Raw genomic sequence first — 24,453 nt, forward strand, 5'->3', positions numbered from 1 at the left:
TGAATTGTAGTGATGCTTCCCTCATTTTCCATTATTCTTAATTAAATCCCTTAGTATAAGAATATTAGAATAAGAGGGGAAAGGTTTACCTTGTGTATTCTTATGTTGTGGGTTTGGGATCAAATTGACTTCTAAAAGTGGGTTATTTTCTAGCATGAATATATTAGAAATCCTAACAAATCATTAATTAAATTAATTTTAACTTTAACCAATCTTTTCTGTTTATTTTCAATGTAGGTAACTAGAGATTTTCTTAAAGATGCAATATATGCACATATATATCCCAGCTTATTTTGTATGTTGTATTCCAGGACATAATGTAGTCATTGGATATAATCTACCATACCAACCTTAATTAGGGCTTTGATTTTATGGTCATTCCCCCCCCCCAATGAATTTGTACATTAAAAAAGTACTAATTTTTCTTCTACCAGATGTTGGGTTAGATAAAAATACTGGACAGCACCCCTTTTCTAAGATATTTTTCCTCACTGACCCAACATCAAATGTTTGTGGTTATTGGTGAAGCACTCCTGCCATTTTGAGTAATTCCTTAGTATTTCAGCACCAAATGACACTTTCATCTTTGATTGTATATCTTGTCCATTATTGTTTCTTCTGGTCTTCGATCTATTGAACAACTGAAAGAGGAGCATAGGATCAAAATCAGCGAATTTTGTGCAGATTTTGTTCTGTTATTTCTCAATGGCTTGGGCCTGAGCTTATGATAGTACAAGCTGAGAACTGCCTTACTATGTGAGGTCTCATCTTGAAATTAACACTGCAAAGAAATTCAATCAAATGGAAAACTACTTTTGGCAGTTTTTAGAAGAAACAAAATAATATACCATTTATGGCATGTAGATAATTTTGCTTTTGAAATTAAAAAACCTTCCTTTTTGTAAGTCACTACTATCAAAAGCTATCACTCCCTTAAACACAAGCCTGTGCTGATAAATGAGCTGAAGTTGTTGTTGACGAGCAGCTTCCCATTGCATTTGGATTTGGATTAAGGCATTTGGCTTTGGACTTGTAGATCAAAGTCAATCGCTTTGAAGGGTTAGGTTATCACAATTTTATTCTTGTGCAGTTTTGTACAGATTACAATTTACGTTACCTTATTTTACAAGGATTCTTGATAGAAGCTATGTAGTATTGAAAAATGATTTTCTGGATTTTGTCTTTCCCCACAACGATATGAAACTGGTAAAGAGTATTTTTGTTGTTGCTAGTTTTGGTAACACTTATAAAGTAACAATCGGTCAAGCTCCTTTTATTGTTAGACTTCTGTATATTGAATCATGGTAACATTTAGTTCTGCTTTAGCAGTTTCACAATAGCACAAGGATAACATTTATAGTAAATGTTTTTAACACTCCATTTGATGTATTGGTAATCATTGTAGTATTCAAACTACTGAAAAAAATTAAATAATGAATGTAAAACACACACACAAGCTGCTATAATTATGTAACTTGGAGTTGAAAGTTGATCTCCATTTTTGCATTAACCTGCATGTAATTTAACATTCAGAATCAAATTTATGATCTATTTTTTTTAACAATGTACTATGCTTTTGGTTGAATCCTGTTTCTTCAGTGTACCTAGCTTAATTATATCTTCTTTGTAATAAATCACAGAGCTTCCTTATCAATAAATCATCACAAATGCAGGCAAACTATCTCTAAACATAAAATGCATCTACATTGCAAAAGCTATTCCATGTAACAATAGAATAAGAAGGATGCTCAAAGGACACTTACTTGCCCCTTCACTTTGGTCCTTCCTGAGAAAAACAGAGCTTGCTTATATTTGGCCTTATCTCTGTACCAAAAAGATACTAATATTTTCAGAATATTTTATAGTTTATTACTTCTCCCCAAGATTGGAACAAAGATTGTTAATGAAATTTCTCTCCTTTTCTGTCTTCCGATGGTTTTTTTTTTTTCCTCAAAACCTCTGCAGGTAGAACCATAGCAATATATGAAGAGTTTCAAAATAAAAGGATTGACTGAAAGGAATATTTCATAAGGGGTTAATTTCAGTGCTTCTGATTCATACAATTTAGATTGCAGTGTACTTTAGCCTGCCAGTAGTGGTAGCCATGGTTGCTAACATTGTGCAAGGCTACATTGATGAATCAGAAACACAGAAAACACACTGGGACCTATCCATAACTATAAATGGAGGAATAGCTTTTGAAAGCCATCAAACAATACATGTGTCCAGAATTTAGAATACTAAGTTGGTGAGAATGGAAATATTACAGTGCAATCATGCAAGGGCTGAATTTATATTTTACAAAGCAGGTATCCTACAAATTCTTTAACAACATCTTGAAATTCTAGATTTGCCAAATCTGCAAGTTCTAAATGAATAACATATTCTGCCTGCAAAGGATCATACCAGTTTCAGGATATACTAAGCTCATGCTTATTAATTCTTGTGGGAGCTGGATTGTTATTTGTTGAAATACATCTGCATTTCTCAGGACTAAGGCATCTTCTAGTTTCTTATGCCTGAGATCACTTGATGTAACTTGTGTTGTGTTTCTTGGGTTTTCTAGATTTCTCTTATAATCATCAGCACCCTCAGGGACTAGAGTATATTTCTTTTGCCTTATCCTAAGCCCAAACACTTGCTGCTACTGTTTATTATGGGTCAGCAGTTGGCAGTACTAAGATTTTGAAGGCGAGAAGGATTGGATACTTTTTTTTCTTCTGTTTACACACTGGTCCCAACATGTATAGAAATGCAACAGTGATGATTTTGTAGGATCAGTGTGCATACAAAGAATTAATTTCTAACTACAGTTTGACTTAATGGTGGAATCATATTCTCTTTCTCTAGAGTAAAACCACTCCTTCTCTCACACACACATCTTACTCTGGCTGTGCAATCAAAACCTCTTCTCTGTTGTCCCAGAACAGGGGTGGGCAATTGTGGCTCTTTTACAACCCAGACTTCAACTCCCAGGGCAGCTTGGGAGTTTATTTATTTATTTATTTATTTATTTATTTATTTATTTATTTATTTATTTTATTTTATTTGATTTATATGCCGCCCTTCTCTGGAGAATCAGGGCGGCTTACAATGCGTTAAGCAATTGAAGTTGAAGTCCACAGGTTGTGAAAGAGCCACAATTGCCCACCCCTGTCCCAGAGCATAAAGACCAAAAGTCACATTCCAAAAAGATGAGGCTACAACAAAAAACTAAATTTTATTTTATTTCCATTTAAATTTAATAAAAAGTAAATGTGGTTAATATAATTATTCCCCAGTCATATAGTTTTCTTCTATCATAGTTTTTGAGGCTTCTAGAAAAAGCACTGAAAACTTGCAGGGGTGAAAGTCGACACACAGTCCTGGGGCCTTAATTGTGCATATAACGGACTTCTGATGTCAAATTTTTGATTTTAAGGCTCATCACTTCTCAGCTAAACCAGAGTGTCAATCAGTATTGATGTATTTATTGGACGCTTTTTAAAAAGAAATTTAGAAAGAATGGAATTCATGTTAGAAAATGAATGCTTGGTCCAGCAGCGAAGATATCATATCACATTACATTTGCACCAGCTTTTTGTCCTATGGCAGCATACTATCTTGGTGTGTTTTTCCAAACATCCAAGTTTGTTTTGTGTTGCTTTTTTCTTATATGGAGTGCCAATTCTTAATATTTTAAATATCTTTTTAATGAAAACCTCAGGAATTAGAATCATCCCGGTATTACTGCAGACTGATACATGTATATTTAGCATCGACTGAAAAGGCCTAAAACCCTTCTTGGGAGAGTTATGAGGTATAACTTTATTGTGGCATAGCAGGAAATATTTCGGAAGGACCAAGTTACCAGAAGGGGTTCAAAAGTTTGTTTTCCCTGAGCCTTTTTATTCTTTGTGTGTGTTGCCTGTTAGAACTGAAGATAATTTTCTGCGCTCCTGCCTTTCACCTTTTTGTACTGACATTGTATAATATGCTTGCACTATTCCCCTGGGCAAACCAAGCATGTAAGAAAAAAAATTGAAGCTGCTTCTTCTTCTTCTTTTTTTTTTTTTGGATAAAAGCACTGTATTAACTTCTGTATATAGAGAGACTAATGGCAAGACAGAACTTGAAATTCTATCTTATGTATAAAAGCATGCACTGAATTACTTGTATGTAGAACATGCTGTAAATGCTGCAGAGTACTGTAAGATCCTACACTTGAAATCACAAATAACAAGCAACTTCATCTTTTAAAACAAAACAACAAAAAAACTAAACCGAAGCTGTGCAATGGATTTTGTGCCTTTTTTAAATCCATGTATGTTAATCCAGACAATCGGAAAAAAAAGCTTGTATACTACCAAAACCTTATTAAAGAATCAAAGGCATAACTTGTGGCAGTGTTTTTTTTTAATCTCATTTTTCACCAGACCGTCACTCTTCTTGTAATGTAGACTTCAAATCCAAATGCAAACTCTTCTGTTAACTCCTTACCTAGCATTAGCATTGTGGAGGATTTTTATTAGTTAAAGAAAGGGATAAATTTTGGATTTAATAGAGAGAAGGATATATCCTGCTCTACTAGCCTAAATTTTACATCTTATTTATCAGCATAAGAGGATAGATTTTCTTGAACTTCCTTCTTTAGACCCTGTATTATGATTTTGCTTATGTTTTCTTCCTTTCTCATTTCTCTGCCTTCTTATTGGCCTTGGGACAGAGATAAACCAGTGTAGTAACATGTCAGCCTAAGAAAACAATTAACGGTTTGATGCTTCTGGAGTAAACTATTCTTTCTAAATGGGGAGGGCAATGAAATGCAATACTAACTAAGGCAGTGGAGAAGAGAGCAACAACCACTAGGCATGCCAGGGCATCAAGTTCAATTGTAGCAGGAAATTTATGTTAAGTAAGAGTATCTGAGTTTGGTACTAGTGTAAAGGTAAACGTTCTGGTCAAAAGCATAACGAAGATCAAAGTCCATCTTTAACTGCAAATTGAACATTTCTCAAAGATATCTTTGCAATTGAAGACCCCATAGTTATTGATGGAACAATGTTTCCATTTTTGAAAATACGTGTACAGGAATTCCTTATAAATATAATTACATTCGTTTGGACAGTGTTTTTCCTATCAAAGGGTGAGGGAAGTCTCATCTATTAGACTTGGAGGGCCAGAGTCAGGGAGGTTCCTCTTTCAGATATGTGCCCACCTTGTTTCTGTGTTTGGCATCAGTTGTGACCTCAGGATATGACAAAGGAGTGGCAGTTATTATCTGAGAAGTTCTGATAGCTTTCAGAGCCTCTGTGCTGTAGATAATCAGATATGAGATCTTTATGGTTGAGGTGAGGTTCTAGACAGCAGCTGGGTTTGTTGTTGCTACACTGGCCTTCGTGTTGTAAAGTGAACACATATCTGACCGCTGGATTCCATTGCTGGTCTGACAGTTGAATTCCTCAAGCTAATATAAAGCTGCTTCCCATTAGCATTGAATTTGGGGCTCATCAGGAGTTCATGGTCACCATGACAACCATGAATTTGACCCAAATTATTGACCCAACGCATGCTGAAGGTCATATGTTAGTGGTTTTTTTTTTAATCTTGAGATACTTGCAATATGATCAAGGTGGGGGGCAGTGTCGTCAGTCTTTTGTCATGATTGCCTTTTGGTTTACTGCTGCTACTTTTCCCTGCAAGAAGGTAAGACCTGTTAGATCTACCTGCCTTAAGAGACTCTGGGATTTCAGCGAATGTGCACCCTGTTATTTGTTCTTATTTTGCTTTAGAATTATATTACTGAATATTATTCATGTCTGATCAAGTAGATTTCAGTAACTATTTAATTCTTTCTCCTTTAAATGTATAAAGTATACTTTAAGTATCTTTGCCAGAACTATGACCTCCAAAATATGCGCCAAAATAATTTGATGCTTACTCAAATGCTGTACAATAAGTTCATTGGTTTCCTTTCTATTAAATCTCTTATGTAACTTATGACCACTCTCATATTATCTGGCAATGAACTCCTCATCCATGTTATATGAAGGTGTACTTTTTAGTATGATATCTATGCATCACAGATATGGGGATCTAGTTTTGTAAAAGATCCCTCCCAACCCTCAGTTCCTTTTCAACAGCCACAGGGTTAATCAATTTTTCTGCATCACCATCTTCTTCCCAATTTTTAATCTCAGATTTCCCTTTAGAGTATGCGAAAAAGGATAAAAAAAAATTTAGACATTCCATATCTTCCTGATATAATTGTTTCTAGGGATATTAGAATTCTATTATATTTAAATCCTAAAACTGTCCATCTAATGAAAGATGTTATATATGTATATTCCAAATCATTCATATCTGCTATATGCATTAATATGATTAATTCACCTCTTTTGGTTGATGCCTGATCTATCAAATACTTAGAGCTGCTGGAATGACATATCAGTAATATGACATGAAAAGTATAACTGGAGCAACTGCTTGGAGCATATGCAATGCAGGGCCCACTTTCATAAAGTTTTGTAGAAAGTAGCTGTAAAAGGTTTCTGGCATTAATTCTATAAAAGTGTATCACCTGTACATGTGAAAGCACAGATGATCACTTGAAGAATCACAATTACATTAAGCAATTTTTGTTATTGTCTGATTGATGCTTAACAAACTACAGTAATCTAGTTCCTATTTCCCATGTAACGCTTGCTTCCTACTCATTTCATGAAATATTCATCAATTTTCAGATAGTTTTTTCTTTTAAATAAAAATATTTCGACTTCAAAATAATGTCATATATGTCTTCCTGGACATCTCTGTTTTTTTCTACAGCTTTCCTTTTATTAAATGACCTTCCTGCTACTGTGTGTTGCTAGAAACCATATAATGTTTATCTTTACTGTGTATATTCTCTTTTTAACTGGTTTTCTTTCTGTTCCAGTTACGTTTTTCTTGTTTACAGGATGACCCATGGGCTTTGCTAGTGTATTTACTGAATAATAACCTTTTGCATTGTTACCTCTTAGGAGTGTTAATCAGACATCACACTAGTAGGAGGTGAAGGGCAGGTTTTGTTTTTAGTAGCAGCAGCATCGGATTAGTGGGAGGCAGTTGCCTCTCCTTCCTTCCTATATGTATTAGATCTGGATACTGAAGATGGAATACTGAAAAAGAATGAGGGGGAATTCTACCAGCTGTTCTTCAGGCATCCCAGTACATACCCTTGGGCTTTAAACCAGGGTATTGATATCATGTGGTAAGGGATTTGCCATTATGATGAATACCAATTTTTTCCTGCAGAATCTTTATTCAAACATAACCTCATTAATTCTTGTTATTTGACAAAACTGGGGAGGGGCATCCTGTGATTCTTGGTCTCTGCATAATTTTGAAATCCTTGCATAAGTAACATTCACATTCGAGGCAAATGTTTCTCCCTCAGAGAGAGAAAGATGTAAGTCCAAGAAAGGGGTGAAAGGAGACAAAGTCCTTCTACTTTTTACTTTGATTCTACTTGCTGCGGGGTCCAAACAGATGCTCCCCCAAGTGGTGTGAAGCTGACAGGAAAGGGTCCCCAGCTCTTGGTCTCCATTCATTTGTGGTTCTAATTCTCCTGGCTAATTTCAGCTATTACAACATTGCTTATATAGTTTTAACATTCTGGATAACCAACTATTTTTGTGTGTCTTTTTCCAGGTATTCCCACTGAAACCTTTTGAAATGAATGGTCTCCCCAGGGTGGTGCCTTTAAATTTGCCTTACCAAGATTTCAAAAGGGATGTATCAGAAAATAGGGAAAGATCCAAAATTCTCCAACGAATAAAAAAAGTGGATTTCTCAAATGTTGTCTTAACTGCCCCTTGTAAACCACCTAATGCTCATCTTCAACTGGCAAATGGCAGATACAAAGAAAAAAGGGAGGAAAAAGAAGAGGAGGAAGAGGAAGAGGATGATGATGATGATGATGATGATGATGAAGAACTTGATAATTTAGGGGAAGAACTTGATTTGCAGAGTGAGACAAGCAGTGAAGTGAGTCAAAAAAGTACTGAGCGTAGTCAGGAAGGTGCTCCATCCACTCTTTTAGCAGATGACCAGAAGGAATCCAAGGGTCGAGCATCAGCTGCCGAAGGAGACTTGGAACTTGAGGAAGGCTCAAAAACATTAGTTCTTTTTTCACCAGGTGACCTGAAAAAGTCTCCTGTGAATACAGACTTGGCTCCTGATGCTGATCTTGGAACTCTTGCTGCACTGACTCCTCAAAGTGAGAAACCTCAGCCTATGGGAAGCCAGCTTGATGTATCTGAGCCAGGAACATTGTCTTCCATCCTCAAGTCTGAACCAAAGCCTCCTATGTCTGTGGCCACAACCTCCTCCCCTTTTACTAAAGTTGAACGCACATTTGTCCATATTGCCGAAAAGACACATCTAAACATCATGTCTTCCAGTGGCCAGCTTATGAGGCACGAGGAATACTCTAATACAGGGCAGTTTGAAGAGGTAATTGTTGAGGAAGAATTAGAGGAAAATCAGGTACTGATAGAAAATGGGAGTGTGAATTCAGCCTTGGAAGGGGGAGAAATGGAAAGTTGTGCTTTCTCGGTGAATCATATTGAAACCACCTCTGAAGCTGCAGGGGAACTGGTATTCCTGAATGGTGTTAAAATGGGAGAAGAAGAGGAGCTAGAACTTAAGGGCAAACTTATTCCCGAGTCAGATGTGGAAGAAGATAGTAAGTTGATTTCAGAAGAACCTTGCCTTGATAATAAAACCCTTGCAAATGAATCCCTTAGACAAGCAGAGTTGCTTCCACATATTCTAGTAGAAACTTCCAAAAAGCCACTGAATGTAAGGTATAGAAGCCGGATTCCTGTCTTGCTGTCTGAAGAAGACACTGGATCAGATGTTTCAGCTTCACACTCTGGCAAAGAAAGGCTATACAAGAGACTGAAACAGCAGGATTTGGCCCGCCTGGTGATGGAGAAAAGGCAAAGCCATCTGTTCAGGTTAGCTTCTGGAGCTTCATCTTCTGCTTCCTCTAGTGATGAGAGGCAGCGGGTTTCAGAAACCTTGTCGGCCACTGGTTCTGAGGAAGATACTCATGATTCAGATGATTTCACCCCAAGGAAGATTGGAAATCAGGAGAGAATTTCCCTGGTAAAGATGGAGGAGAGAAGTTTAAATATAAGGAGCAGAATCCCTCGCCCCATTGTACCTGTAAAGCCACCTGTGATAGAACTAAAATATGGGAGCCCTTCCGCCCTTCCGCCAGCAGCACCAAGTAGAAGTACCGGTGATGCAGCTGGGTCCATAAGGTATGTGGTACTTCTTTCTGATTCAGCAAGCAGTCGGATTTAGAGTTACTTTTGTCCTTTCTGTCTCCTCAGCTCCTTCTTTATATTTACCCAGCCTATCCACTAGACTGTAATCGACCATTTTTCCCCAGATTAATCATGCTATGATGTTAGACAATAATTTTAAAATAGGCTGCCTACAGAGCCTTCCCAAACATCCCATGGCTTTGTCTTCAAAATTAGATGGAAGTTGGTATTTTTGCATTTAAAAGAGACTCCATTGGGGTCATGGAAACTTTTTAAAACCAGATTGGAACACAAAAAAATTCTACAGGGGTATTTAGAAATAAAAGATATAAAAAGGACATTTTAGGCAGGAATCACAACTGAAGGAGTAAGCCTATTTTATGGCCTCTTAGTTTAGTATTCCCTACTGGAGATTTTTTCAAGCTTAACATTGTATACTAGACGTTCCTATATATAAGGTTGGAGGTAACAATTCTGACATATGTATCAACTGTCTATGACTTTTATTATCTTAGCTACAAGTTACATAGTTACATAGCTGCATCTACATACTCTAATGTTTACTTTCCTTGCAGGTAGTCCTCAACTTACAACTGGTCATTTAACTACCGGCTGAAGTTACTGAAGTTACTGTAGCCTCAGATGGGATGTTTTACATCCTATAAAATGTCATGGTGCATCCACTCCCAATCACATGACCACAATTCAGGCACTTGGCAACCTTTTCACAATTATGATCAGTTTCCAAGCACCCTGCGATCATATGATCACCATTTACAATATTTTCGATTGGCTTCCCCAGAAAGTCAATGGGGAAGCCTGCAGGGAAGGTTGCAAGTTGTTGCTGCCTGCTGAGAGGACTCTCTCTGGCTGAAAGAGTTGCCTGCCAAATGGAGCTTAGCCCCCTCTGCTGGGCTGTAGAAACAAGGAAAGAAAAATCCATTTCTTGTTCATTTAATGTGTATCCTGTCTTTCCTCCAAATAATATATACTGTACAAGGCAATGAATTAGAAAATAAACACAAAATATCATTTAAATACTTCAATAAAAGAAACCAGTATCTTAACGGAAATTCTCTACCTTTAAATGCTCACTCAGTATGTAGTGTTTGCTTCTTTAACAGAAGTGGCTTATATGCTTGATTTATGTGACTTTCAGCAAAGGTGATGCTATTCCTGCAAAAACATAACCTGCATCTCACCTCTACCATGCAAATAACATCTTGGCTGAAGCAAACACTGCATAAACATGTCCAAATATGGGTATCCACAGAGAAGGCAAGAATGACAAAATATGCATAACCATGTCACAGTACAAATGTGAGTCACATGCTAAAAATAGGCATTAGGATCAGGGGTGGGTTCTACTTACCTCTGCTATTGGTTTGCAATGGGTGTGTGCGTGTGCGCAGAAGCTTCATGCGCACATGCATGCCTCTGCGCATGTGCAGATCGTTCATGATGACGCCCGGGTGATAACTGAACTTGTCCTCTTCTTTGTTGTGGCATGTGGTAGCACTTGACCACCATATGTTTCTTTTTAACCTGTTACAGATTATTAGTTTCTATCATATGTTGTAAATTTTTAGAGTAAGATACTTGTGGTGACCTGGTTACAAAAAAAAAAAAAAAACGTTGTGCTTTCCCCTTCTTTTCTTCTTGCAGGATTCAGGGGCAAAGGCCATTTGTGAACATATCTGGTGATCCCCGGATGAAAGCTACCCCAACTCCTGCTACCCCTTCCTTGAAGAGCAGCCCAAGGAAAGCCTCCCATCTTCCAGCTAGAAGCCCTGTTCTCCCTCCACGAAACCTCAGTGCTTCCCCCAAAGGCCAATCCCTATCCAGAAAGGAAAGCCCATCACCATCTCGACCGCATAGGCCTGGGACTACATTTCCTCCATGGGCTCAGTCTTCTCCCAAAGCTCCATCCAGGGCTCAGGCTATAGGCCTATTGGGAGATATTCCTGTGTCACCAGGTATGCTCAGAAAAGGACCAAAAGGGAAAACCCATACTCCAGGAACCAAAGGAAAACAGGTATTCCAAGAAGGCAAGTCTACTGCTAGATAATGATCTGCTGCTGCCAGTCCATTAGATCTACCGACCTACCATCTTGCCAGGCTGGAAAAACCTCTGCGTATAATATACACTCGAGATGCCGCAGCACAGCCTTATGTGTCGGAAATATATGCATATAGCAGCTAGTTGTACTTCAGTGCTTCACTTGCCCACACATGCCCATGCTGTCTCAATCCCAGCTCTCTCTCTGGCTGAGAGCCTCCTGGCCAGCTCATGCTTGCTTTTGCCGGTCACCAAGCAACAACTCAGGCAGCCTGCCTAGTGCCTGATATTCTTTCCTTCATCCTCATTTCTTTAGTTTCTCGGTTAGCAACACTACAGAACCCTGAGAGATTGCTAGGAGAGATGGCTTTTTATAGCACACATCAGCCCCAGTCAGTGGAGAAATTAAAAGGGCTGCACAGAACCTGAAAGAGAAATCTCGGCGTGAGCTTCTCGGTGGTCTAGATGTATTGATGTCCCTGTTTGGCATCCACTCTCTCTCTGAGCCTGCTTTTGTGTAGCTCTGGCAATGCTAGTGTATTAATAGAAAGAAAGTCACAATCAGACCCCTTAATTGCTATCCTGCTTATAGTTATATGAAGAGTCAATAACAGCCAAGGGGAGAGAAGCTGTACCTTTGCAGCTTCTTTTGGATGCATAGCATCCCGTAGCAGCAGTCCTCAGAAAGCTGCTAAAGAGAAGTGTTAGGTTTATTGAGACAACCTGTTCCAGCGTGCTCTGAAGTAGAGAGGCATCAGTTTTTCCCCTTCGGCATTATGTCCATAAGCTAATATCCACCAGAAGTAGTGTTTTGTGTAAAGGCAGCAGTGAAAGGTTCTCAGGGAGCTCTACATGATCTCTTTATTGGTAAAAACAGTGCAAAAGTGCAAAGAAAAGAGCTAAAGCCTAAATAATGACCTAGGGAACCAATAGGGCTCCACTCTATGGTATTTTTTTCAAAATCCAAATATAAGGCATTTTAAAACATGGACTGCCTCTCCTTCTAGGATATGTTGGACATGCAGTTTTTAATTTTTATGTTTTTTTTAAAACAGGCTTTCCATTTCTAAATGCCTTGCAATGATAGTACCTGCTTATTCTAGAAATTCAGCTGCCAGACAATCATCGGTGTTTGGCACCTCTCAAATTATTTGGTTTTCAACCTGGCGCTTGATAAATCTCAATAAAGCTTTTGAAGCTGGCTAATTTGGGGGATACCCCTCCCTTCATGGTACCCCCTCCCTTCTGTGCGCTGGCCTGAAAAGTTATATGAACTTGCCATTATGATCAGGAAACACATTATAACTAAGTACTTATATCTAAGAATCTAGCTTTAGATATGGAGACTTGCAAAAAAAAAAAAAGGAAATATATGAATGTTTGGCTCTTGTAATAGTACTGAATAATATTCTCCCACCATCTATGTGAATCTATAAATTGCAATGATAGAAAGTAAGAAGTGAAGAATTTGAGCAGATCAGGCTAATTTATTATTAATTCTAGATATTCTTTTCTTGTTTTCTTTTCACCCTACAACTGTCAAGCAGAGCTATATGAAATATGAATGGAACTTGTTTCCATTCATTTCTTTAGACTAATTTTTTGTTGCTGTGTAAACTTAATAAAATGACTCTTGCAACTTCTTAGTAAGAGATAAATAGATTCTGGCTATTCAATATTACTACTTTTCTTGGTGGGAATTTGGGACTCGATTGGCTGTTAAAGGAAAATATCTGTGATAATTATTTTATCAATAGATAATCAAGGCCCAAGATTACCAGTGAATGTTCTTGCATCAAAGAGATGTTGACTATTTTTGATATTGTATTAGAAGATGACCTTAAAAAAAGATAATATACTGTTAATCTCATGCCCATCTTTTCAACGGAGGATAATTTGAGAATGTCTAGAATTCCCTATTTAATCAATAGAATAATTGTTATGACATACACCTGAGGAACCATGGGGCTTGTGGTTCTATGAGAGGATTATTAAGGCTTAGAGCAGAATTCCAGGACAGGGCTAAGAGCATAGAATAACAGAGTTGGAAGGGACCTTGGAGGTCTTCTAGTCCAACCCCCTGCCCAGGCAGGAAACCCTGCCCACCACTTCAGATAAATGGTTATCCAACATCTTTTTTAAAATTCCCAGTGCTGGAGGCAAGTTGTTCCACTGATTAATTGTTCTAACTGTCAAGAAATTTCTCCTTAGTTCTAGATTGCTTCTCTCCTTGATTAATTTCCACCCATTGCTTCTTGTTCTACCCTCAGGTGCTTTGGAGAATAGCTTGACTCCCTCTTCTTTGTGGCAGCCCCTGAGATATTGGAATATATTGGAATATATAGCAATATAAGCCACAAGTCTTTGTTTTGGTAAAATCATGTTGATGAAACAACAAAGAAACAACAATAGAAACAACCCAGATTATTTTTTTGATACATTAGTTGGTACTACAGTGTGATTTTAGTTGAGACACAATTGCAATGAGGTTTTGATAAGAAACACTATGATTTTACAATATTTCTTTCCTTTTTAATATATATCTATGTTTTTCCTTTTGCCTCATAACCTCCAGACTTTTCTGTTCTGCAACTCTAGGAACCCATAGTATGCAAGAGCCTCCCAGTCATACTTCAGGCTATTCCTAGCTTCCAAGGCCACAGGGGTGATAGAGTTTGTCATGCCTCTTTGAATAATTTCTGCTTTTTATTTCTTTGTTTGTTTAAATGTTTACACAAATAATTCTATCCTCCCCATTTCCTTCATTAACTTTCCCACCTGCCCTCATTAAAAACCTATTTTCTCAGTCCTCCACTAGATATTCTCACATCCTAGTGGAAAGGGGCTGAGTTTCGTGGCAGAACACATGTCTTGCATATTGTTGTGTTGTTGTTAGTCACAAAGTTGTGTCTGACCCATCGTGACCCCATGGACAACATTCCTCCAGGCCTTCCTGTCCTCTACCAACCCCCGGAGTCCATTTAAGCTCACGCCTAATGCTTCAGTGACTCCATCCAGCCACCTCATTCTCTGTTGTCCCATTCTTCTTTTGCCCTCAATCGTTCCCAACATTAGGCTCTTCTCCAGTGAGTCCTTCCTTCTCATTAGGTGGTCAAAGTATTTGAGTTTCATCTTCAGAATCTGGCCTTCTAAAGAGCAGTCAGGTTGATCTCCTCTAGGACTGATCGGTTTGATTGTCTTGCAGTCCAAGGGACTCGCAGGAATCTTCTCCAGCACCATAGTTCAAAGGCCTCAATTCTTTGACGCTCAGCCTTTCTTATGGTCCAACTTTCACAGCCATACATTGTAACTGGGAAAACCATAGCCTTGAGTATATGCACCTTTGTTGGCAGGGTGATGTCTGCTTTTTAGTATGCTGTCTAGGTTTGCCATAGCTTTCCTCCCCAGGATCAAGCGTTTTTTAATTTCTTGGCTGTAGTCCCCATCTGCGGTGATCTTGGAGTCCAGAAAAATAAAATCTGTCACTACCTCCATTTCTTCCTCATCTATTTGCCAGGAATCAAGAGGCATGATCTTAGTTTTCTTAATATAGATTAAGTCTTGCATATAGATAGGCCCAATCTACTTGAATGAAGTTATTTTTACTTGAATGTATTCGAGAGATAGAAAAGAGTAAGATCCCTGACTGGGACCCAGCATGGCCCTTGTGAATCTGGATGAATATTAATGATAGATGGACAAATGATCTTATTTGCAGGATGCCTAGATATATCTGAAAAAGCAGGAAAGTAGTGAGCATCTCGTGAGCCATAAGAACATCTAATCTAACCTGGTTCTTTTCCTTGGTAATAAAAAAGACTGCCTTAGAATCTGGCCAGACTTTGCCAGTTGGGAACCACTGATAGAAGCTGAATTAGTGGATTTCATCCAGGATTTGAGGGGACAATTATAAATAATATAATAATTATATTATTTATAATATAGTCATCAGTAGCCCACTTTGAGATGTAGGAGCATTTAAATTATAAAGCTTATGTTGATAGAATTTATTATTCTGACAGCTATTTGAGATTAATATTATTGAATATCTTATATATATATGTTGGGATTTGTATCTGAAGAGAAGACTGGGCCATTTTATTGAGCTTGGCCATATTGTTCTCCAAAGACATTGTTAGGCATAGAACATCTTGGCCTATTCAATCCTAGACCTCACATGTAAAATAGGGATGTGCCAATAGCATTGGAAGATAGCTGTCAATCATCTTTTTTTTTTTTTTTTTATTGAAAAAGTTTTCAAATACAAATTTTTTCCCCCTTTTTCCCCCCCCTCCCCCCCTCCCTAACCCCCCCTCCCCACCCTTCCCCCCCGTGACTTCTTCGTAACAAAAAAAAAACCCTAATTCATAACAGATTACTTGCTCCCTCCTCAAAATACTGACCTTTACTTACTAAAAGTATTATAAATCCCCCTTTATCCATACATCTCAGAAAAGAAGAAGAGAAAAAAACAAAACAAAAAACAAACACATTATACTATAACTATTATAAAATAACTTCTAATTTAGCATAATAGTGTTTTATATCTATACATTATTGCAACAATTCAAAACCACCTTCCACTTTAAAACTATACGATAAGTCCTACTTTAATAACATTTCAAAGCGGGCTCACCATAAAATCTAATTTAACATTTATTCCACTCTATCCATTTCCTCCACTCCCCTAAATGTATCACTTAAAAATCCCTTTTCTTAAACTAATCAATCTGTAGCTAGCTTATTCACCCACTGTCTTACAAATTTACCATACACAACAATTCTTGATATCTTTAATTCACTGCCCACACTACTTAAAAATATATATATATATATATTCCATTATATCTAAATAAAAAAAGAAAAGACAATAACTTTAAATTTATAGTCCATATAATATCTTCTTGAAGTCTTTCCACTGGATTGTTAGAACCAACATCCATAATGGGGTAACATAGCTTGCTGATGCAACAGTTTATTCAAGGTCTCCAATCATATCTGCCCCCATCAGTAGTAAACATCTTCTTATATATATAAAAGTAAAAACAACCACCCGAGTGACATTATAATTATATTCCATATAATAATAATTGTGGGTTTCATCAGGATTATTAATTTCCATCATCGTATTGGGTAACAACCCGATCTTCTGCATGTCCCAATATGATTCTCTTGCCTTATAATTCAAAATAATTATAATATATTTATCAACACAAAAAGAAGTTTCAAAGTAGATAATTCAAAACCATCAATTTGAGGCTCTTTCCATGTCCCAAAATTACGGCAATGCAGAGATCTGCCACTATCCTCAGGATGATATTGACCAATGTGTCGCCTCCTCTATGTTTTCACATAATCATTCATATTTTAAAATCACTGGCTTCACTGTTGCTTGGATTAGAAATTTCTATTTTTGCACAACCTATTTCTTTTTTGTTTTCTTTTTGTGGGTTTGACTTCCATCCTAATTTTTTGTGTCTCGCGTTTCTTTTTTATCCCTTGTATATCCTCTAATTGGTTTCCATGCTTGTCCTTGCCTTGATAAGTCATCACATTAAAATCAGATGGCACTTCTCTCGAATTTGTAGATAATCCAGCTGGGGTATCCGATAAATCCAAAGGCAATTTATCTGGTACAGTCTCTGTCTTTAGTTCCAGCTCCTTCTGCTTATCCTGTATTATATCTGAAGACGTTAAATTCATTTTCAACCTATTTTGATAAAATTCTTCCGCTCTTTCAACAGTATTTAACTGGTATCTTTCTCCTTGATATCTCAATATAATACCAACTGGGACGTCCCACCGGAATTGAATATTTCTCCTTTTTAACTCAGACACCAGAAAGCCAAATTTCTTCCTTTCCATTAATATCTTAGGTGGGAGTTCCTTGTAAATCCAAATCTTTCTTCCATACAATTGCAAATTAGAATTGAAGGAATTTTGCACAATTTTATTCCTAATTTCTTTATCTGAAAAATAGATTACCACATCTCTAGGCAATTGCCTTTGCTTGGCAGTCCAGGAGTTTATTCGATAAGCTCTGTCAATCCTACAAAACACTTCCTCAGGTTGAATCTTTAAAATCCCAGCTAGAAATTCAGAAGATATTTTCCTTAAGTCATCTCTGTTATTTTCCTGCAAACCTCTAAGTCTTATTGCATATTCTGTAAAATTATATTGTATCTTTAGAACCTCTTTTTCAATCCTCTGTTGCAGAGTTTCTACATTACCAGACTTTTGATCAGCATCCATTTTAAATTTTTCTTCTGAACTATAATCCTGAATATTTAACAAATCATTTTCAATTTTTTGAATTCTATTGTCCAATTTGTCTTGAATTTCATCCATTTTTGACTCTAGTAAATTAGCATTTATTTCCAACCGAATCATGAATTCTGACATTTTTAAAATTTTTTGCTGCAAAAAGTCAAACTTGGATTTCACCAATTCCTTAGTTTCCTGCTTAAATTTTTCAAGTTGCTGATTCACAATCTCATCCCTTCTTTCAATCTCCTCTAAGAGAAATTCTATTATATTAAAATCAGGTTTCTGGGACTGAAGAGTTAAAACTTGTTCCTTTAAATTCTTAGTGGGGGAATCCCCCCCACCTATTTTTTTGTCTGACTTCACAAGCCTCAGTGCCATGTTTCCGCCTAAGCAGGCTTTGTTAGAAGAAAAAAAAAAACAAGACAAAAGACTTCCAGCCAGCAACAATCAGGCCTCCAGGGGAAAAAGAGAAAAACAAAAACAGGAGCGGAGTTTTGTCTACAAATGTAGCCAGTGGTATTTATTCCGCTACATTGTAATAATAAAAAACGGAAGAACTTTCCCTCTCAAACTCTTCTCCAGCCGCGGCAGACGCCATTTTAAAAAAAACCTTTTTTCCTCTTTCTCTTCCTCTATTCTCTTAAGTAATTTTTAAAAGATAAGTAAAATACTTGCGCTTCAGTATTACAGGTCCAGCTCACATTTTCTTTGAGTAATCTGTCAAATTCGCAGGCTTGCTTTTGACGCCTAGCTCTGCATTAGCAGAGGTCTCCCAAAGCCCGGAGCAGCGGCTGGGGATATGGGGCATCTCATCCGCTCCATCCCAAAAGTAAAAGAAAAACTTTTGGGATTCTGCAGAGAGTTCTACCCACCCCTGCCGGCTCTATCTCCGTTTCCTCATGGGAACGGAGTTTTTTCGAGCCGCCGTTCCGTTGTGAAGGCGGCTCTGACAGGCTATGGAAGCTGACGATCCCAAAGGAACGTCTGGCGGCGGCCAGCAGCAAACAGGAAGCCGATAGCTGTCAATCATCTTGATCATCCTTTGTGCTTGGTAGTAAAAGAATAAAAAGTGGGAAGCCTAAAAGTGCTATCTACAACATTGATTGATTACTTCAAGAGACTCACTACTTTAAACCTTTGTTTTTATATAAGCAAAGAATGATGAGGCAAGAATATCATGACCCAGTCCATCATTCCTCCTTTTATGTTTATTTGGTTTTTTTAAAAAAAAACAACAACATACATACGTTGGCTTCACTCACATATTGTGCTAAGTCATAATATGGTTTGCTTGTTTGTGTTACTTCTGTGAACCCAGCCACTAAGGTCAGTAAACAATAATTCGTTGTTTAGCACAATATATGAAACCAGCCAACCGATATATGCACTCATTCATCTGTGAAAGCCTGAATCCTTCCCATCAATTCAGAAACTTAGATTTTATTCAAGAAAAAATGAATAGGTATAAACTCTTCTCTGCGTCTGCGCCAGCTAATTCTTATCCCAAAATCAAGATGCTATGTAAACATTAGGTACAAATCTGAGCACAAGCCTGGACAAAGGAGGCTTTTTCCTTCCCCTTCTGGTCAGTTTTTCAGAATGTTATCCCTGTGATTTTTTTGACCATATGAGAAATGGGATGTGGCGTATAGAAGGTTCCTGTATATGTTCCCGATTCCAGTAAGAAAAACAGTTCAAAAAGAAACTGTTTTAGCCTAAAAACAGAATTAGCAGTCTTTCTCACCCTCTTCCTCTTCCTCCCCCTCCCCCTCCCCCTCCTCCCCTGTACCCCAAATGTAGAAAGGGAAGAAAGACCTGCACATTACTTTTTGCTTGAACCTGTGGCTGTAAGTTCTTGGACATAGAACATTTTGACATATTATGTCCTAGACTTCACGATGTAGGAGGCAGGGAGGCATTCAGTCTACTCATACACAGCCACAATTCAGTCCTGCCCTCCTCCATGCAATAGAATAATAATATTACTTTCTGGTTTAATCCAGAATTAATAGCTATTCTGTCTAGAGATGCCCGTGGTCAAGCATTACTCATTGTAAATGAAATAGTTACTGTTTAGGAGACCTAAATTATTTTAATTGGGTGATATGTGGTAAGCAGATCTGTTCTATTGGTATACAACTCTAATTCTTAAATATGTCATATATCAGTGTATATGTATAGCAATACTGGAAGAGCAAGAAAGTTTTAATCTGCCTTCCAAATAGTATTAGTGTTGGGCACAAACATGTTATACCTCTTGGCACATAAAAAGAAACAAAGTACAGAATCAATAGCATGTACTGTATGCTGTAAATATAATTATCGTGCAGGATGAGGAACTGTGGGAATCGATATTCCTCTAAGACATTTGTACATATTTACTTGAATATGTATCAAGCATAAATGTTGACCATGGGCAGAAAAAAGGCAGCATAGAGACAAATAATATTACTTTCATTTGCAACAAATAATATTGCTGTTGTAGCAGCAAGCCTGAGCTGTATTCAGCTTTAATCCTTGGTGGTGATTGAGACAGCTGTGAATCTTGATGGAATGAGTGCTTTGTTTCAGAGATCCAAATAATACTCCATCAGGACTATTATCAAAACTCCAGGTCAAAAATGAGATTTCATGGATTGCTAGTTGCTCATGTTACCTATGGTGCCATGCAATACGGTAAGCAAGCATCACTCTAAAGCAGTGGTGGGATTCAAGTAATTTAACAACCGGTTCTCTGCCCTAATGATTTCTTCCAACAACCAGTTTGCCAAACTACTCAGAAAGTTAACAACCGGTTCTCCCGAAGTGGTGCGAACTGGTTGAATCCCACCACTGCTCTAAAGTAAAAAAAAGCACTTATATTTCTTCTTAGGGTTACAGATTGTTACATCTACAGTACTTCATTGTGTCCTTTGAATCCTGAATACTGGTTTTTTTTTATGTCCTCAAGAATTCATAGTTCCTTCATATTTCCTTTTATAGTATTTTGCTTATAATTGCTGACTCTGATATTTTTTTTTTGCCCAGAACCTGAACATATGAGACAGCTCCAATTAATCTATTTCCTTAACATCATAGTACATTATGCATTCAGCCCATTCATTTTTCAGAGCTAGTACAATGATATTAATTACAGAGGACAAGCTGTGATTATTGCTCCTAAGTACTTGTATTTTAGACCTGTTGATTGATGCTACACTTTTCTATTACATTTATAATAAATTAAATTGGTATATTAACTAGGGATGGTGGGATCCCTGTTAATGTTATCTACACAGGTTTATAGTGCAGCCTCATTTTTTACACTATTTAGTGCATTTCTAGCCTGGCTTTTGGGACCAAGTCTTTGCCAGGTAACCTATATTACAAGTGCATGTTTTTTTTTTTAAATGAACAGATATAATAGATCAAACATGCATACATGAATAATTCTGGTATTAATAAAATGATTGGCAGGTTTTTTTTAAAAAAAATCTTTGTGCCCGCCTCAGTTCTTCAAACCATCTCCAGCTCCCAAACCTATTTCTGTCTTTTCTTTCTAATTATTCAGTGAGAGCAGCAGGAACAGAAATTCTTCCTCTTGCTATGCTTGCTCACTTCCTTTCCTGTTGTGCTAATTAAAAATGGGGAGTGTCTTCTGCAGATTCAGTTGGGATGATTTTTGGGAGTCAGGAAGAGAAGTAGAATTGCATGCTACAAGATGAATAAGTAAAGTAAAAGGACTTTGAAAACAAGATGCTTGTCTGAGGAGGCTTTCAGGCTTCAGCACCTCCACAGACCTCACATTTTTACTGTAACCCAGTCAGATCTTTGCCATTTGATTATTGTGTGAATCAGCATGAACAATCGGGCTAGATTTGGTTGGGCATTATCTGGCTAAGACTAGCATCTTTAATATACTGCTTGCTTTAAGGCCCCAGTCATCTGATTATGAACTCATTCTTCCCATCTATTTCAACAGCAGATTAAGAACCAACTTCGTGTCCTAGGAAGACCTTGTGAGAATTAAATATAAATAGCATAGTTTTTATTGAGATTTCCATTAAAATTAATTTCTATAACAATTTAAGCAAAACACACAGATATATTCTTTATATTACCTTTTAAACAATATAACATTGAGAGTTTCTGTTCAGAACTCCAGGTACCCTGACCCATTTCCCTTCATTTTCCACTATCTGTTTCAACAAATCAGCCAGCCTGGACATCCTTCATTGTTGTTATCGTTTTCCTTCCCCCATTATAGTATTTTCTTTTGCACTTCTGTTTCCTTGTTGTTTATGGGTGATGCTTTAGTTTCATAAGCAACAGTGTTGATCAAAAGAAATGGGAAGAACACTTCACCATAATACAATTATGGTGGATGGGTGGTAGTGGATGGGGGGGGGGTGACAAGTGTTTTGAAAAGTAATTACTGGGTAATGAAGCTCCTATTAACCCTCTGCATAGACAAAAGCCTTGTAGTACCTTCATTCAAGTAGATTTGCAATGGGTAATCTTTTAAATGGCACTTTTATAATTTTCTTTTATTATGAAACACTGAAAATTATGAGGTGCAGTCCGGTACATACTTGTTTTCCCCCTACAACTCCAGCAATTATCATTAAAAAAAGTTGAAAAGGGAGGAGAGAACCAACAGTGGATTCTGAACAGATTCACCCACTCATCCCTGATATAAGAGTGAAAAAGGGTGAATTGAAATGCATTTCAGACCAAGAGCCCAAAGGCTGAATTATAAGGAAGAAAAGATTTGTTAAAGATTATACTGCCTCTTTGGAGAGTAGACCCATGCAGCTAGTTGGGATTGTGGAAAACAAATTTCTCAAGGAAAAGAGCAGTGATGAAGGCAAAGACTTGTTCTCTGCTGCCCCAGATGATCAGACTAGAGTCCCTCAGCTAAGGAGACAGTGTAGGTAGAGGAATGTCTTAATGCTCAGAGCAATTTGAGAGTGGATCTGGGACTGCACCTGGGGGGGGGGTCGGGATATTCCTTTGCTGGAAGAAACTGGACAGTAGACAGCCTCAAGGATGTCCTAGTGTCAGAATCTTTGCATTTATGCATTATAAATTTGGTTTCAAAGGGTAACATAGAGTTAGTGCCATTGAAAGTAGTTATCTTGCCCCACACTCCCTTTCCCAGAATTTAGCACATATCACAATGCCACCTTTCTCTTTCTATCATCAACAAAACCAAAAATCTAATGAGTAAGAAGATGTGAAATACAATAAAGTAGCAAGGGACATTGAATTATATTAGACCTTATGCAGGGGTTATAGAAACAAAACAATTTCTTGGTGGAGTTTTTCTGTCATTTGCTGTTTGGACCGGTACATTTAGCAGAATATGTATTCCTGTATAATACAGTATACAACTGGAGTTGTAAATATGAGACAAAGGTTATGACCCCAGGAGGTTAAGGAACTTCATTCCCATGCTTATTATAATCATCTTTTTATGTTACCATGCACCCCGAGAAATTAACTTTTTAGAACCAAAATGCCATATTTCCTTGTTTTTCTGAATGGGAGTAGGAAGAATTTGCTAACCTCGATGGCAGAATACTTATAGACTGGAAAAGAGATTTCTGGGGGGTTTTGGGGGAGATTTTGTGGGCTGAATTTTCCCATAGACTGTTCTTAATCTTTGGGTCACTTGGGAATGTATATAATCTCTTACAACTTTGTTTCTCAGGCTAATCTGAAATATAGAGTAACTGCAAAACTAGATGTGTTTCAGTCAAGAGATGAAGGATAGCATGAGCCACCTATTCTGACAAATGAAAAGCATAGCAAAACAGGATGCTATATATGTCTCCTATGAAAGGCAACATGTTGTGTAATGTAAACAATATGGGTATTTCTTTGGACTGAATTTAATAGCAGACTGCTGATAACTTTGCATTGTTAATGGGTGATAGGGCGTGTTTTTTAAGATTATAAATGTCCCACCAGGAGCAGTTCTGTATTAACACTGTGTCCCGCAGCACAGAACAAATGTATTTGATTGGCAGACAGGATATCAGTTGAGATATTGTTTAGTCAAAACATTGTCCGATTCCATGATAAACCACCTCTTTGTATTTTCTTCTTCTTTTTTTATGGTTTTCTGAAAGCAGGTTTAGAATGTTTTACACATTACAACAAGAATGTACAATTGCAAATGAGAGTAAAAAAGTAAAAAAAAAAGTAAAAATCTGGTTTAAATGCATGGCAAAGTTCTCAGCGCCACAAGTTTGGCATGCGTCACACAGAAGCTGTGTACAGATTCACATGGCATTTTCCTAATTCTAAATCATGACTTAAAAATAAAAAGAAAAGGAAATCACTTTTTTGTTTGTATGAAGAATGATGGTCATTAACAGATTTGTTAATCAAAGAGAATTCTTGGTCATGCCATTAAAAAGCTCGCCGGCCTTTTCACCCATGTGTCTTTTACCATTTGTTTGATGAGCTGCTGAGTTGGATGTTAGCCAGGGGCACAGAAGGTTCATATTAAGAATATTTTCCAAATGCCCTCAATCTTAGATACCTCTAGAAAATTAATGCTCTTCATCGCCACCACCCAACACACTTCCCCCCACCCCAGACAGTAGGGATGGAATGAAGAGCAAAATAAATGCCTGGTTGGAATTAAGAAGAAAAGAATTTTGTGGAGAGTGTATTGTTGATTGGAACCATAAAATAATGTTTTCATAAATACAATTAAAATAAATCTCTAAAACAAAACACAGAAAAGAAGTAAATTCTGTTTTTGTTTTTTTAAAAAATGCAGTACAGATCCATCTTGAATAAGGAAAGTTACTCAAAGTAAGTTTTATTGCTTTGAGTAAG

General features: G+C 37.3%; 1 protein-coding gene across 1 annotated transcript in view; it reads left to right on the forward strand.

The window, feature by feature from the left end:
* The window catches only part of TTBK1 (tau tubulin kinase 1), an 87,910-nt gene extending 76,546 nt beyond the window's left edge, over positions 1-11,364 (forward strand). Inside the window, exons 14-15 of the mRNA XM_070948212.1 lie at positions 7,672-9,290; positions 10,962-11,364. Coding sequence (XP_070804313.1) covers positions 7,672-9,290; positions 10,962-11,364 — 2,022 coding nt within the window. The remainder of the gene's footprint in view (positions 1-7,671; positions 9,291-10,961) is intronic.
* The last annotated feature ends 13,089 nt before the right edge of the window (positions 11,365-24,453 follow it).

Source organism: Pituophis catenifer, unplaced genomic scaffold, assembly GCF_029215685.1.
Source record: "Pituophis catenifer annectens isolate HBS135680 unplaced genomic scaffold, rPitCat1.0.hap2 SCAF_1, whole genome shotgun sequence".
NCBI classification, from domain to species: Eukaryota; Metazoa; Chordata; class Lepidosauria; order Squamata; family Colubridae; genus Pituophis; species Pituophis catenifer.